Source organism: Exophiala dermatitidis, assembly GCF_000230625.1.
Source record: "Exophiala dermatitidis NIH/UT8656 unplaced genomic scaffold supercont1.1, whole genome shotgun sequence".
Classification (NCBI taxonomy): domain Eukaryota; kingdom Fungi; phylum Ascomycota; class Eurotiomycetes; order Chaetothyriales; family Herpotrichiellaceae; genus Exophiala; species Exophiala dermatitidis.
In genome coordinates, this window is record NW_008751646.1 from 2,735,703 (window position 1) to 2,749,537 (window position 13,835).

The following is a 13,835-nucleotide window of genomic DNA, read 5'->3' on the forward strand; positions in this document are numbered from 1 at the left end:
CCCACCGGCCGTCAAAACTCCACAACTCTGCCGTTGTCCAAGTGTTGGTCCCCGAGATGCTGCTCCCAACCACTGGCATGCCATGTCCTGCCAAATTGCTGCTCTAGACAATATGGCTGCGAGTACTACTAGCTTACCGCGGAGCAATCAACAAATGGGCGTGCTCGGTGGCCCCATGCGGCTTCCTTCTTTCCATACAGTTGTACCTCAATGCTCTTCGTCACAGCCCATTTTGTTTGCTCTTTTACATTTTATTGAATCGATTAGGTGTCCACCTTGATCGGAGTGGAGCAGCAAGGACAAGGGATGGCTTCTCGGGCTTGTCCCATCTCCTGGCCGACAATCATCTCATCAATCGACAATCATTGACAATCACTACTCTACAACGGCTGTACCTATCTGGTACCTTTCGTGATTGTCACCTCTGATGAGGCCTAGTCTGACTAGTAAGACCTTTCCCCAGATCCCTGACCCTGACCCTGCTGGCGGTTTGTTACTCTGCGAGATCGTGCGATCTCACAATCGCAATCACAAATCGACAATTGTCCCCGAAAGGCCTCGACTAAAACCATTCTATTGGACATTTGCGGCTCTCGCAAAAAGTCTCCGTCGTCACCGCCGATGCGTTGTGATTGGCCCAGCTAAAAGGCGGTGGCAGAATTCGGTGGGCGGTGACAATTCCAACGTCAAAGTACAGATTTTGTTGCCAAACACGAATGACCAGATCCTCATGATACCACAAGGGTCAGCAACAGATACAGAGCCCTTGGATATTCTCGCATAGTTGCACAGGCGGGTGTCAGTTCTTCTCTTTTACACAGAAAAAGTCTCGTAGAATTGTCTGGGGTGAACACCATCTGCAGAACACTTAGGCGGCGCGGGGCGCAGGCAAAACGAATGCTTCAAGATTTCATACTCTCGAGTTCACCTCGCTATTCAGCTTCATCCCATTGACTTCGTCCCTCGACCTCACGCAGCGTAACTCCCTACCTATACCTACTGTGTCATCACCATGTCCAAATTCGGCTGTCTGGTCATGGGCCCAGCGGGCGCCGGCAAGACGACCTTCTGTACCGCCCTCATTCAACATCTCCAGCATAGCCGTCGGTCATGTTTCTACGTCAATCTCGATCCGGCTGCCAACGACTTTGCCTACCAGCCAGATCTGGATATCAAAGACTTGATCTCGCTAGAAGATGTGATGGAAGAGATGTCACTCGGCCCCAACGGCGGCTTAATCTTCTGCTTCGAATTCCTGCTCCAAAACCTCGATTTCCTTTCCGCTGCCATCGAGCCTCTGTCGGAAGAATACCTCATCATCTTCGATCTACCCGGCCAAATCGAACTCTACACCCATATTCCTCTACTGCCCGAGCTGGTGAGGTATCTGTCAAGAATGGGCCCATTGAACATCAGTCTGTGCGCAGCATATCTGCTAGAGGCGACCTTTGTGGTTGACAAGGCCAAATTTTTCGCGGGCACTCTCTCGGCCATGAGCGCCATGATCATGATAGAATTACCGCATATCAACATTTTGTCCAAGATGGATCTGGTCAAGGACCAGGTTCCCAAGAAGGAATTGAAGCGTTTCGTCGATCCCGAAGCCAACCTCCTCGACGAGGAAGACACCGGACGAGGCGAAATCGCGGGCGAACATGTACACACAGTCGATGTGCGCGACCCACATGAAGTCGATCAGGTCATGAGCGGGGATTCGTTCAAACGCCTCAACCGTGCCGTGGCGAGGCTGATTGATGATTTTAGTATGGTATCTTTTCTGCAGCTGGACGTGAACGACGAGGAGAGTGTGGGAGATATCCTGAGCTATATCGACAATGCCATCCAGTTTCACGAAGCGCAGGAACCCAAAGATACCAGAGAGGTGGAGCCGGAAGATTCGACCCCATATTGGGAAGAGGAGGATTGAGCTGACTGTCTGGCAATTTGGTCAAGCATCGGTAATGCCATGTGGTTTGGTTTCTTGCTTCGAGCGTCGGCGTTGGAGGTGCTGGCAGTGTGTTTCACAGATACCATGGACAGGATGCAATGTGACTGTATTTGAGTGCAGTACTTTACTTTTTTTATGTTCATCACTTGCTTGCCAGAGTTTGTTGTGCTCGACACTGTAGAGGGCCGTACCAAGATGCCCTGGGTGGCTCGTTTTGACCCTGCTTTGTGATTTATTTAAACAAGCCTGGACAATTCTGTTGACCGGAATATCTGCATCCATCGTTCCCTCAGCCGTTTAGTCTGCCAGTGGCAATTGCAATGTCCATTGTGATTGACTGCTGCTCGTAATTCCACATCATTTGTGTCTGGTCGTACACGTCCAGAAACTGAAATCCAATTCATTCAACTCCATGGATTTTGATTTCTTCCTTTCCCAAAAGGCACCTGCGCTCTTCCTCCAGCCTGGGCATTATTGTTACCACCAGGAAAGCCACGGCCTCCTTGGAATATACCACCACCATAACCACCGTAAGCCTGACCGGTACTGCCGTTGTTTCCACCAACGTAATCCCATACCATGCCCAAAATCCACTCCACCTCCCCCCACGCCCTCTCAACGCCATACCTATTAACCCACACAACGGCATTGACCACCGCCAACACCAATCCCACTTTCACAAAAAACCAAATCCACCCAAACACACTGCGCCGGATGTAATCTGCGATCCGGAGCGAAAAGTACAAGATCGCCAGAAATGCGAGGAGAGAAACCATGTCGCCGTTCGACGCGGCGGCCAGACATGTTGCGAGGGTGTTGGTGAGCGCTGTGACGGTTGTGATGATGGGGAGGATTATGGCTTGGATTGGGGCGGGGAGGAGAGGGTGGATGTAGGTTTCGTAGAGGGTCGTTAGGGTGGTGAGGTCTAGTGAGACCGGAGGAGGTGGAGGTGGTGGCATCTTGAGTCGCGTTGTTGATGACGGTCGTTGTAGGGAATGTGGTGGTGTGGTGTGGAGTGGTGCGTGGTTTAGGTTGTTCGCATTTTTGGGTCTTTGGTCTTCGCCTCCTTCTTGTCACTGTGCTGCACTGCGCGACTGGACTACTGTGCGAGGGTGAGAATGCGGGCGAGAGTGTGGGCGAATTACTGATTGATTGATTGTTGATCACTTCTTGTCTCGAGTCCTCAATCGTTTCTGCCGGCTTAGGTTTGTCTGCAAAGATGCGATGGCGGCAGAAACAAAAGCGCGCTGCTTTGCCTTGCTTGTGGGTATTGCACAGGTGGGATGAAGGAAGAGGAAGACGGAGAAAAAGTGAACAGGCAGCGAGGGAAATAAGGAAATGGACAGTGAAGTTGATTGTCAAAAGTTACTGTGAAGTGGGCGCAGGCATATATTATTTGGATACTGTTGGAGTTGAACGCCTCCACAACAATGACGATTTGTCTGGGTTCAAGTTTGGCGTGTTTGCTTCACGTTAGAGCTTTTATTAATTGTTTCTCATGTTGGGTTCGACCGGTTATGAGAATTGTTAGAATTGCTCCCATCAAACTCGTATTAGACTTCTGTTCGTCGTCACTGTTGACACTGTTCTTGTTAACAGTGAGTGGGCCATAAAGGTGGAGGAGGGACAGAGGGGAGTGGTGGACGATCTTACTGTAGATCTACTAATTAATACCAACATTGTCATCAAGCCAAACGTGGATAGAGTCCGTCCGCGCTTTATTATTGGCACCATGGCATACTACTTCAGTATTGCGAAGGACTTCCGGTGGTAGAATGGCCTCTACGAGCAGGCGAGCAGGCGAGCAGTCGAGCAGTCGAGCAGTCGAAATAGCCTTGGTCGGCCAAACGGACATCTACTGTAGGTGGTATGCAGAGGCATACATTCCAAAGCTAACACCAACATGCAAACAGATGCTGGCATTCAGTTCAAGTTCAGGCTCGAGTGAACGGATTCAAGTATTAACCACTGAGGTGCTGTTCATTGATCCTTCTTTGGCAAGATCAAACAATGGTGTATAAGCCTGTCATCCATCCCAGGGACGTGTCTTTCCCTAACCTTTTGTCAATGCCCTCATCTTCATTCGAGTTTTGAACCACTGGCATGACCATCGTCTCTGCTTGCCAGTCCTATAGACACATTCTGTGCCATGGATATCCAAGCCAGTCAAATCTCCGAACCAACCTCAAACCTGAACTCCGCAGCGGCCCCTTTGAAACTGTGGTGGTATTGCTGCCTGGCCCACAGACATTGCTGGGTGAATTAAAAAGCCCCTGCCCACAGTAATGCTTGACCCAAAATCCCCACGATGAAACTTTGTCAAGAACCCTCCTGAGTCATACACCGCGTTTCGACCAAGTATCGAGGTGCCCTTGTAACCCTGTCGCCAAATACAAGTCTTTCAAAAAATGGGTATAGTAACAATTATCAACAGCAATAGTAATAGTAAGATAGTGTAGTGGTAGAAAGTGGCCGGATCAGCATTATGACCCTTTAAAGTCGACTGAGGCCATTAGATGAGATTGGGATCTGAAACCCATTAATAGTCGGAAGGGTAATCGGATGTATAGTCCTGATCGAGGAGGGCCTGCACTTTCTCCCGTTCGGCGGCTATGGCGGCTTCAAGTCTGCGCGTTTGGCGTAGCGCTTCGTCTCTGTAACATGACATATTAGTATGATTCAGAACACCAGAGGTCTATCTTTGGCCTACCTTTCTGACTCCAGCTCAGCCGCGCCGATTTGAGCGGAATTCATTCTTCCAACCACTTCTTCCATCTCCTTTTCTGCCTCTGCCAAAGCCTTTTCTAGGTCGGCCACTTTGTTTTCCAAATATTCGGTCTTCAGGGCATGTTGAAGAGCCACTCCTGGCCCGGTACTGGTCTGATCGAGTCGAGGGCTTTTCTTGGAATTGACAAACATGGGCGATAGAGGAGACCCGGGAGTAGGCGCCAAAAGAGCGGGATTCTTCCTGCCAGACTGCGTCCGCATAAGCTGAACGTTATGGCTGGCTCGGAGAACTCGCACTTCCTCTTCATGCTTCATGACGGCTGTTTCGGATTGCATTTGTGCCACGGTGATGACATCCTCAAGTTTGCGAAGTTTCGCTTGTAATTCGTTGATCTGTTCCGCAGAGGCTTGTTGGTTGGCTTCACCATTTTCGGCAGCCTCCTTCAGCCGATTTCTCAGATCCGCGTTCGCCTGTACCTGCTTTCTCACCTGCACAGCCAACGCTTCCGACCGTTTTGCGGACCGTTCCAGTTCTGTCGCCAGTTCCTGGTCGTTTAGAAGCCCAGCAGACTCCTGATGCCGGGCTTGTTCTCGCTGTTGCTGTAGCTGCTGCAATGCTTGTTCAAGAGAAGACGATAATACCTCGGGCGCTGTTTCATCACGGGATTGTAGAAGAGTTTTCAAGCTGGCAGTTTCTTGCTTGCTTCGATCAAGGTCCATCTTCAACCCCGACAAACCCTTCTCACATTGCCACTTCTGCTCCAGGGCATCATCGGTCCTTTTGCGTAGTACATTGATTTCTGAGCGGAGTTTCCGCACCTCCCGTTCGTAGCCTCCCTTTTTGGCGCTGTGAATGGAGTTGGCCCGGTCTCGTTCGGCTTCTGCGAGCTTTAGTCGTTTTTCGTATTGTCGTCGTTGAGCCTCCTGCCTTCTCAGCAGATACTTGACAGTGGAGTGCAACGCATTGCGTTGCTCCATGACGTCCTTTAGTTGATCAGCAAGAGACTGTTGATTTTCCGGTACAGCGCGGTTGACTATCGAATTCGACCTCGACAACGAGTTTGATCGATTGTTCGGGGCTCGGGTAGACGACCTGTTCATGTGGATGGTGTTGGATCTCTGTAGGCCCGTGCTGCGGCCAGGAAAGGGGCTGGTAGGAGATTCTACCATCCCACCTTCTTCAGCAATCGATTGAAACTGCGTGTTTAATGTGCGGGCGGCATGGAGGGCTGCATTCTCATCTCTCAGACTCTGCACCTCGGCCAAGCTGGACTCAAGGCCAGCAATTTGCGATCGTAGTTGAGGCACAACCTCATCTCGTAGGTTGTCACGTTCGTTTCGATGCTGTTCCAACTCGACTCGAAGAGCAGTCAACAGATCCTCAAAATTCTCCTTGGTCTGCCTCTCCTCGACCAGACGCCTCTTTGCATCGTCCAAGGCGACTTCCAGCTCCTTGGCTTTGGCCGAAATGTCGGCCGATAGATTGTTCTCTCGGCGTGAATGTGAAAGCTTTTGTTCCAGAATCGAGATATGAGATTCCAACGCCTGCCGGCTTGACCTCTCGTTTTGCCATTTCTGTGACATCTCTACTTTTAGTTGTGCTCGCAGTTGTTCCGCCTCCCGCTTGATCCTTTGTACTTCTTCCTTGGTATTACCTTCACTGGTAGATGGTCGGATGGAACTGGTGCCCGAATCGGAGAAGTAGTCGCTCGTCCGATCCATCTCCCTGGTAAGGCCTGGGCCTTCAGATTGTAGTCGATCCACCAAATCTTCCAAGTCCATCTCTCGCCTGATTGAATTTGCAAGTTCGGTGCTGATCTCGCGAAGTTCTGCTTCCAGCTGGACAACCTTGGTATTCGCGTCGCCAACCGGCGTCGATTGAGGTAAGGGACCGCCATCAAAGTCGATTGAGTCTTGCGAATGTTGGGATGTTGGGGTCCTGCGTAGGGAGGCCCCGAAATGGAAGCCCGAGGGAGACTGTGAGTAAGAATTCGGTGAGTCGCCATATGGCGACGGTAAAGGGGATTTCCGGTCCGAAATATCTGTTACCGACGATTCGGCGCTAGGGGAGGCCACGGGTTTGCGTGTAAAGAAGGAGGTGAACTTGCTTCCGGGCGTGTGAGGTTTCTTCGTGTCATTGACGGTCAACGACCGCGCCGAGGAGTTCGAATCCGTCCGCACTGGCGGCGGCCTCGAGCCGGGTTTTAACCCCATGTCCTCCTCAACAGCCACGCCTTCTACTGACGAAGCATTGGACTTTCTTCTGGTCTTCTTACTACCTTTCGATGGAGGCAAGGATCCTGTCGTGGTCGTTCGTGCTAGTGTATCGTCATCAAGATGTGTACGCGGCGGCGTTGAGGAGGTCGTGTTTTTTGTCCTAAGAGGAGGGTCAGCATAGACCTCGGTAGGGTCCCGCGAGAGTCATGCTTACTCTGCTGTCAAGTCAGCTGTAGGTCGGACGTCCGTACGCGCTTCGTGGTCCAGAGAAGCGTGTGTATTCTGGAACGACCGTTGAGACGACAGTGTTCCGGGGGACTGGACGACAGGGGCGGCGTTGACAGGGAGAGGTTTTCGACGGACGGGAAAGGCTGGAGAGAGAGGCTTCAAGGCTGCAGATAGAGAGGAGATACGTCGAACAGTTGAAGACTGTTTAGGAGGCGGAGGAGGCGGGCTGGAGCCGAAGCTGGCAGCAGGGTGTGCATTGTCGTCCATCATGATCGTAGCGGGATTGGGGGGCCTGCTGGTGCAGTGTGGATGCGAACAGATCGAGAGTTGACGCTTTGACGCCCGTCTAGAATAGCGACATGTTTCGCACCAGAGTCTCTCTCAGGCTCTGGCACGCAGATCAGCCACCAACAGATAGCTTGTTGCTTGTGGAGAGGAAAGTCTCGGAGTGGTTGTAACAGTAGTGGTCGGGATAAGTCGAGGGAGTTTTAGACGAGAGTAGGAGTTGGTCGCTAAGTTGTCGCAGATCAGATTCAGGTTAGTTTGGTATCTGCGGGTTCGAGCTCATTGGATCAGCCGCAGATTAACCTCGACCATTGTAGACCTCTCCATCGGGCGGCTACCGGCCACTGAGCCCAGGAATCTACAAGCGGAATTCTGCTTCATCACGAGCGGTGGGCTAGGTGGGCTAGCGAGATTATTTGGATCATCACTTTGTAGTTTTGTGATTGTCCATTTCATCGCAAGTGTTCTACTATCTGAGGTTGTGTTCGGTGGTGGTTGCGAATATGCAGAGCCTGACTCCCCAAGTGTTCAATGCTCGACCGAGACAGCTGCAGCCGTCCGCGCGGTGGCATCCCGCAGCCTTGAAGTAACATGGCGTATAGGGGTGCATTTTGGATTTGCGACATAGCTGTCCAAGACCAGGCTACTGAACCATGATGGAGACCCCCACGAGCGTGGTCGGCCAGACAAAGACGCGACAGACAATTAAAGTTCATCCGAGACAAAGAGAGTGTATCCGAGAGGCCCAGCCTCTTTTGATTGATGATGACAGCCTTCTATGTGCTCTTGGGTTCATGATGAAACCATCACGATGTGAATCCGACTGCTGCCATTGTTCTTTTTATCTGTGGCTCTCCCATGCATTTGGGCTTGCTATCGGTTTTGATTCGCCGCTCCTCGGCTGCTTCTACAACAATCCTTCATTTCCAGTCCGTCGGAGGCAAGCTGTGTGGTACGGGTTGCCGACAGGGGTCCTGGCTACAGTGGCCGCTGTGCCTGATTGCCATAGCATGCATCAAGGTACAGTACTTCAAGCTTGTTCTGATACTACCGGCGTGTTATCATTAGCACCGCCTATTGCCATGTGAGAGGCCTCGTACAGTTGTACAGCTCCAACTTTGTGCCAGTGATGAGCGCGTGCAGCCTGCAGTGTGGACGTGAGCTTGAAACCGGCGCTCTTGGCAGGGGAAACTTCCGTTTTCGGTTGCCCCTGAGCCAAACGGTTCTAGCGACCCACTGCCGAGCTCGCATCATAATTTGGTGGGCTAGGGACATGGATTATGTAATCCTCCTGTATTCTGACCATTTGAAGTTGACGACCACGGTTCATGGGTGATTGAAACCCTACCTAGGTAACAACCATTATTGAATACGATGATACCGGTTGTCTTCGCCCGCATCGGGACTTCTGATTGGTAGACTGGACAAAGACTTCATCTGCACTCATTACTAGGGAAGTCTCTCGTGTTGGCTCGCTTCAGCCACTGCTGCATCCGCGGGGATGTTGTGAGGGAGATGGCAACGGCAGCTTAGGGCCCAGCACACCGTGTGATAGTCGTTTTCTGACCGGGAGAGATACAGAATGGTCCCGGCGGCGCCACCGAGGCTTCCCGACGCAATTATAAAGCCATACCAACAGCATGCTTCCGTGGCCTGGCGAGAGCGTTGGTCATACTGTTCTAATCGGCAATTGAAGTCAGCGCTGCTACACGGAATCGGACCACTACAATGATAACAGCCTTGCAAAGGTGGACAACTGTGGCCAGGGATCGTTCAATCCGCCTGTGGGGGCCCCTTAATGACACTGCAAGGCTGCGGTCCCCTTACCATCTTGGCAGACGCAGCCTCGTCAACATGTACGTCGAATGGAGCCGTACGGTACCTAGGTACCTATGTACCTTATTGTCTGAGCACTGGCATCTCAAGGCTAGCGGTTGGCACTGCGCGATTGGCATGAGCCAAACAAGTGTACTGCACCTCGCCCAAAGTGATACAAAACCCCTCCAAGCGAGATGACAAACGTACAGTCATCTTTTGAGAACAATGTATCAGTCAGGGAATTTGGACGCGGCTGATCTTCCTACCCGAAGACCGACGACTTGTCCAGCAGTAGCAGCACTTGACGACGACATCAACCTGGACACGACTCTAGCAGCAGGTCATCAACATACAACTGTACACGGGTGGTTAGGCGTTCGGGAAGAAAGATCCTCCTTGGACCAATAATGTCAAAACCGCGAGCGTTGTCGATCAGGCCCACCGCGACATTATTGGGCCGGAGGAATTAATGCACACGAGGAGCGGGTGCCAGAGATCCAGGCTTGCTGCGTCATCATTGGCCGGGCGCGGGGTAATTCGACTCCGACCGACCTACAACGGCCGGATTAGAAATTAACGTCGGTGGGGGTATTGAGGACTGCTGATTGGCCTCTTTGGCAACTAATTGCACTAGCCACATTACAATACGGTATAAGCGGTACTTTTAGCCCAATAACTATTGGTCATTTTTGCGCCAAGTGGTGTAAAATACGTGAAATATGCTATTAGGCTGTAAAAGATGCGACGCTAGTCTACTTCTAGTAACAGCCCCTCCGACGTTCTTTTCGAATCCGGCCATTGTACACCTTGTACGATGTTGTATCAATTGAGCCGCTTCTGGTGCTCGCTGAAGCCAGAACAGAAACTCAAATATTATATATACATGCCCATGCATCCAGGTAGGTCGATGGAAATGGATCAAAACAAGCAAAACGAGTGAGTGCATCACAACAGTGACAGAAATCCTCTACACCAATCCATTCTCGTCTACTCCGAGTCTATCACCACAATCTCCTGGCCCAACACCAACACCAACACCAACTTTTAACCATGAAAGTCCTCGTCATCGGCGCAACCGGCAACCTAGGCCTCCGCCTCGTCGCCGCGCTCCTCACCCACGGCCACAGCGTGGTCGCCTACGTCCGATCACAGACCAAACTCCAATCTCTCCTCCCAGAGTCGATCTACTCCCGCATCACCGTGATCCAAGGCAATGCCACAGACACAGCATCCATCAAACGCGCCATCCTAGACAACCAATGCGACGCCGTCGTCAACACAGCCGGTCTCGCCGCCTTGGCTCCATGGGCCAAAAGCGAACTGCCCGCGATATTCCGCTCCGTCGTCGAAGCAGTACGACAAGCAGGACAAGAACGACAACGACCCTTGAGAGCCTGGTTCATGGCCGGTTTGGGAGTGTTGTATTATCCTGGTTCAGAGACGATGTTGTCAAATTAGTAAGTACAGATCATCCCAGAATACCTATCCAGCTACCCCGGAGAATAGCCAGGAGGCTAACAGAAAGTCCTTCTAGTGTCCCCATCTATCTCGAGCACCGTCAAAACTTCCGCTTGCTCAAATTTCTCCCGCCCAACTCAATCGACTGGTCGATGCTCTGTCCCAGCACCATGGTCCCCGAGTCTTCAGACATCAATGTCCCCACTCGACTTTCGCGCGGGAAAGCGGTCGCCAATGCCATGACTCCGCCGAACTGGAAACGTTCTTGGCTGGGGTATATCCCGTTAATCGGCAAGCCGATTGTGTGCGCGATGAATGCCCCTCGCTATGAGACCACGCTGGAACAGAATGCCGATTTGATCGCTGCTGATCTCGAGACTTACGAGAGCCCGTATAGTGGGAAGACGGTGGGGATTATTGATGGATCAAAGTGAGGGAATGAATGAATGCATGATGCATCCCAGAGGACGGGGTAATGAATTTTCTCGGAATGTTACGAAGAGGATCAAAGGTTGCTTTGAAGCCGCGCTTGTACGAATAGAATAGGACAGATTACCTACTAATTACGCACCACATACTAATTAATCAATCAATCAATCAATCAATCCATCAGTTGTAATTTCACTCCAGGTATATTAGACTATCAAAGTCTGGTGTATGTAAAGGAGCATACTGGCATGATGTATGCTTCAAGTTTGCTTTGGGTAGGACGAGTATTCTCTAGCCTTGTAATCGGTCAGCCCAGGCTTGTTGCGAGTAGGGCTCCACGTCCTGTTCCATCGAGCCATTCCTCGCCTCGTCTGACAATCCACGTAGCAATATACCTAGGTGAAGCATCTACTTGATAAGCAATTGACCACTGCAGTACACATCAGCTTAATAGTGTATTCGTCCTACAGTACCTGCAACACACTCTTAATATCAATAAGGCTCGCCACAGCACAAGTGACTTGTCAAGGCTCGGATCTATTTGCATCGTCCCTCGTGGTTCGCGACACAGTCGGCGTGCACGGCTTGATCCACATCTGTCCAACATGTCTGCGTGACTCAGTTTGCAATCATACTTCCATCACTTGTCGAACGTATATCGCATCCATTCCCCTATAGCCTTTAGACTCTCCCACCGAACACTCTCGTCGGGGTCCGCCATTAGCTCCAGGAGCCGAGCTTTGATTCCCAGCCTTTCAAGGGTCGACCGGTGTTCAGGCACTTCCTTGACCAGGTGACCCACGTCGTTGCACCCGATGGCCAGCACTTGCTTGTCAGACTCCCAGTTTTTGGACAAGATGTCGGCCAACTTCTTGGGGAGCTCGCCTCTCTTATCTTCGATGATTCTGCGGGCATTTTCCCTCCAAAACGTGTGGTTGCGGTGGGGTGGCGACCACCGTAGATGACCTGAATTGACCTCATCCGCATACTCGTCGAAAGTTGTCTGGTTCTTGGTGTATTCGTCCAGCATCGTCTTGAGCGCCTCCAGATCTTCCAACAGGTCGGGATCCGTCAGATGTCGCCCGGAAAGGTTGGTCAAAAGCGCGGGAAGTCTTGCCGTCGTAGCTGTTGCAATCAATGTCTCCTTGTTCGTGGATAGTAAATTCCTCAAGGTGGCCAAAAGCAGACGGGTTGTTTTCTCTTTGGGTGACATCCGTAAGAGCTGCGTGTATAGCGGCACAATCTCTTCGTCCCTAAGTTGATCGTTAGCCGGGGCCAGCTGCTTGACAGTTCAGAAATCCATACTTTTCCAGGCCCTCGCCAACAAGTTCACCCTCGAAACTGAGCTGCCATATCACAAGCAGCACATGGTACATCAGCTGAAGCGAAACACCGCCTCCGAATCTGGTGTCGCTACTTCTGATGCTTGTAGCTCCATTCCACAGTGTAGAGTCATTGTCCTTCGCGGCACCAACAGCTTTCCTCAGTATGTCAAACAACGGTTCGACTGTGTCCTTCCTCTGCTTCCAAAATAGCTCTTTCGCCCGCGTCGTTCGAAGCACTTGTGACATGTGTTGTACTCCGATATCTTGTAAGCCACTGTCTTGGTTCTTAACCAACTTCGCAAGGTAGGAGTAGAGCTGGGGGAGGGCTTCATCATCCCGTGGCGCTGGCTTGGAGGTCGTCTTCAACGAAATGGCAATGATATTGACCAGGAATGTGGCCGAGAGTAGAGGAATGGGGTCCTCTGGATTTCCAGATTGATTGAGTAGGGATAGAAAGATTTTGTAGGGTTCGGGGTGTTCAAGGATGGCAGTTGCCAGAGCCGGCGCATCTGGTTGAGGTCAGTCATGCTGTGTTCTGTAGCGTGAATACGTTCGGCTCTCTCACCGTTGACCAGATCTGTTGCTAACACTAAGAGGTATTGGATGATATCGGTTCGCTTGAAAGCCTTTTCGAGGACGCTGCCGCCTTCGGGACCACCAACTAATAGGGTACTGTAGCTTTTGACATCCTGCTCGATCGTCTGCCTTCGTTGGTCTTTGCGGACCTTATCGACCGATCGGATCTTCTTAAGCTGGTCTTCTGTAAGATTGCCTGCGCGAACAGCTCCGTCCCAGGGAATCTGGAGAATTGTCAGAGATCTAGGCCTCCAACAGCACAATCGGACCTACTGGACGGGCTCGGATGTTGTTTTGGAGGGAACTAAGGTAGGCGGGCGGACTCAGCGACATGTTGCACAGCAGTGTAGCGATGGTAGCCGAGACGCAGACAGACAGAATGAGACTCGAGAGTCTTTGCAAGAAGGTTATGCTGCTGACTGGTCCATGGATTTTGTAGCGTAGCGACTGAGGGACGTGTAGATGGGATACGATGTCATTGCTCCAGGTTATACTACAACTAGTATTGCCCGTGGTTATCGAAGGCGCAGGAAACGGCGCAGTGCAGTGCAGCAGTAGCGCAGCACAGCACAGCACCAAACAAAGCTACAACTGGCGTCTTCTGACATGCGGCTGGAGTGACCGCGCAATGCAGCCTGATGAGTGCCCCCAAGATATCCCCTTACTTAGAACTGGTAGTACTACGACAGATTGTCTTGATGGCCCATATGTGAGCCTACGCGTCAACACACACACACACACACACACACACACACACACACACACACACCCCCTACCTTACTGTGCAACAGAGAATCCTCCCTCCGCTGTCATGTCCTCAGTTA

At 51.4% G+C, this 13,835-nt stretch overlaps 5 protein-coding genes across 5 annotated transcripts; 2 read left to right on the top strand and 3 right to left on the bottom strand.

Moving 5' to 3' along the window:
- Nucleotides 1-903: 903 nt before the first annotated feature.
- Nucleotides 904-3,441, bottom strand: HMPREF1120_00988 (uncharacterized protein). The gene has a single exon (XM_009154993.1). The coding sequence runs from the start codon at nucleotides 2,905-2,907 to the stop codon at nucleotides 2,353-2,355; it is 555 nt and encodes a 184-aa protein (XP_009153241.1). The 5' UTR covers nucleotides 2,908-3,441; the 3' UTR covers nucleotides 904-2,352.
- Nucleotides 1,013-1,927, top strand: HMPREF1120_00989 (GPN-loop GTPase 3 like protein; the record flags this gene model as incomplete). Its single annotated transcript, XM_009154994.1, has 1 exon — nucleotides 1,013-1,927. One exon carries the CDS (start codon nucleotides 1,013-1,015, stop codon nucleotides 1,925-1,927), a length of 915 nt encoding a protein of 304 aa, XP_009153242.1.
- A 362-nt stretch (nucleotides 3,442-3,803) lies between the features above and the next one.
- Nucleotides 3,804-7,629, bottom strand: HMPREF1120_00990 (uncharacterized protein). The gene is made up of 3 exons (XM_009154995.1): nucleotides 7,107-7,629; nucleotides 4,659-7,052; nucleotides 3,804-4,602 (listed from the first exon to the last, which is right to left on the bottom strand). The coding sequence occupies exons 1-3, from the start codon at nucleotides 7,388-7,390 to the stop codon at nucleotides 4,488-4,490; spliced, it is 2,793 nt and encodes a 930-aa protein (XP_009153243.1). The 5' UTR covers nucleotides 7,391-7,629; the 3' UTR covers nucleotides 3,804-4,487.
- Nucleotides 7,630-10,273: 2,644 nt separating this feature from the next.
- On the top strand, nucleotides 10,274-11,115 carry HMPREF1120_00991 (uncharacterized protein; the record flags this gene model as incomplete). The annotated part of the gene is made up of 2 exons (XM_009154996.1): nucleotides 10,274-10,680; nucleotides 10,758-11,115. 2 exons carry the CDS (start codon nucleotides 10,274-10,276, stop codon nucleotides 11,113-11,115), a joined length of 765 nt encoding a protein of 254 aa, XP_009153244.1.
- A 175-nt stretch (nucleotides 11,116-11,290) lies between these two features.
- On the bottom strand, nucleotides 11,291-13,649 carry HMPREF1120_00992 (V-type H+-transporting ATPase 54 kDa subunit). Its single transcript, XM_009154997.1, has 4 exons — nucleotides 13,285-13,649; nucleotides 13,001-13,235; nucleotides 12,416-12,944; nucleotides 11,291-12,363 (listed from the first exon to the last, which is right to left on the bottom strand). The coding sequence occupies exons 1-4, from the start codon at nucleotides 13,342-13,344 to the stop codon at nucleotides 11,751-11,753; spliced, it is 1,437 nt and encodes a 478-aa protein (XP_009153245.1). The 5' UTR covers nucleotides 13,345-13,649; the 3' UTR covers nucleotides 11,291-11,750.
- Between the last annotated feature and the right edge of the window lie 186 nt (nucleotides 13,650-13,835).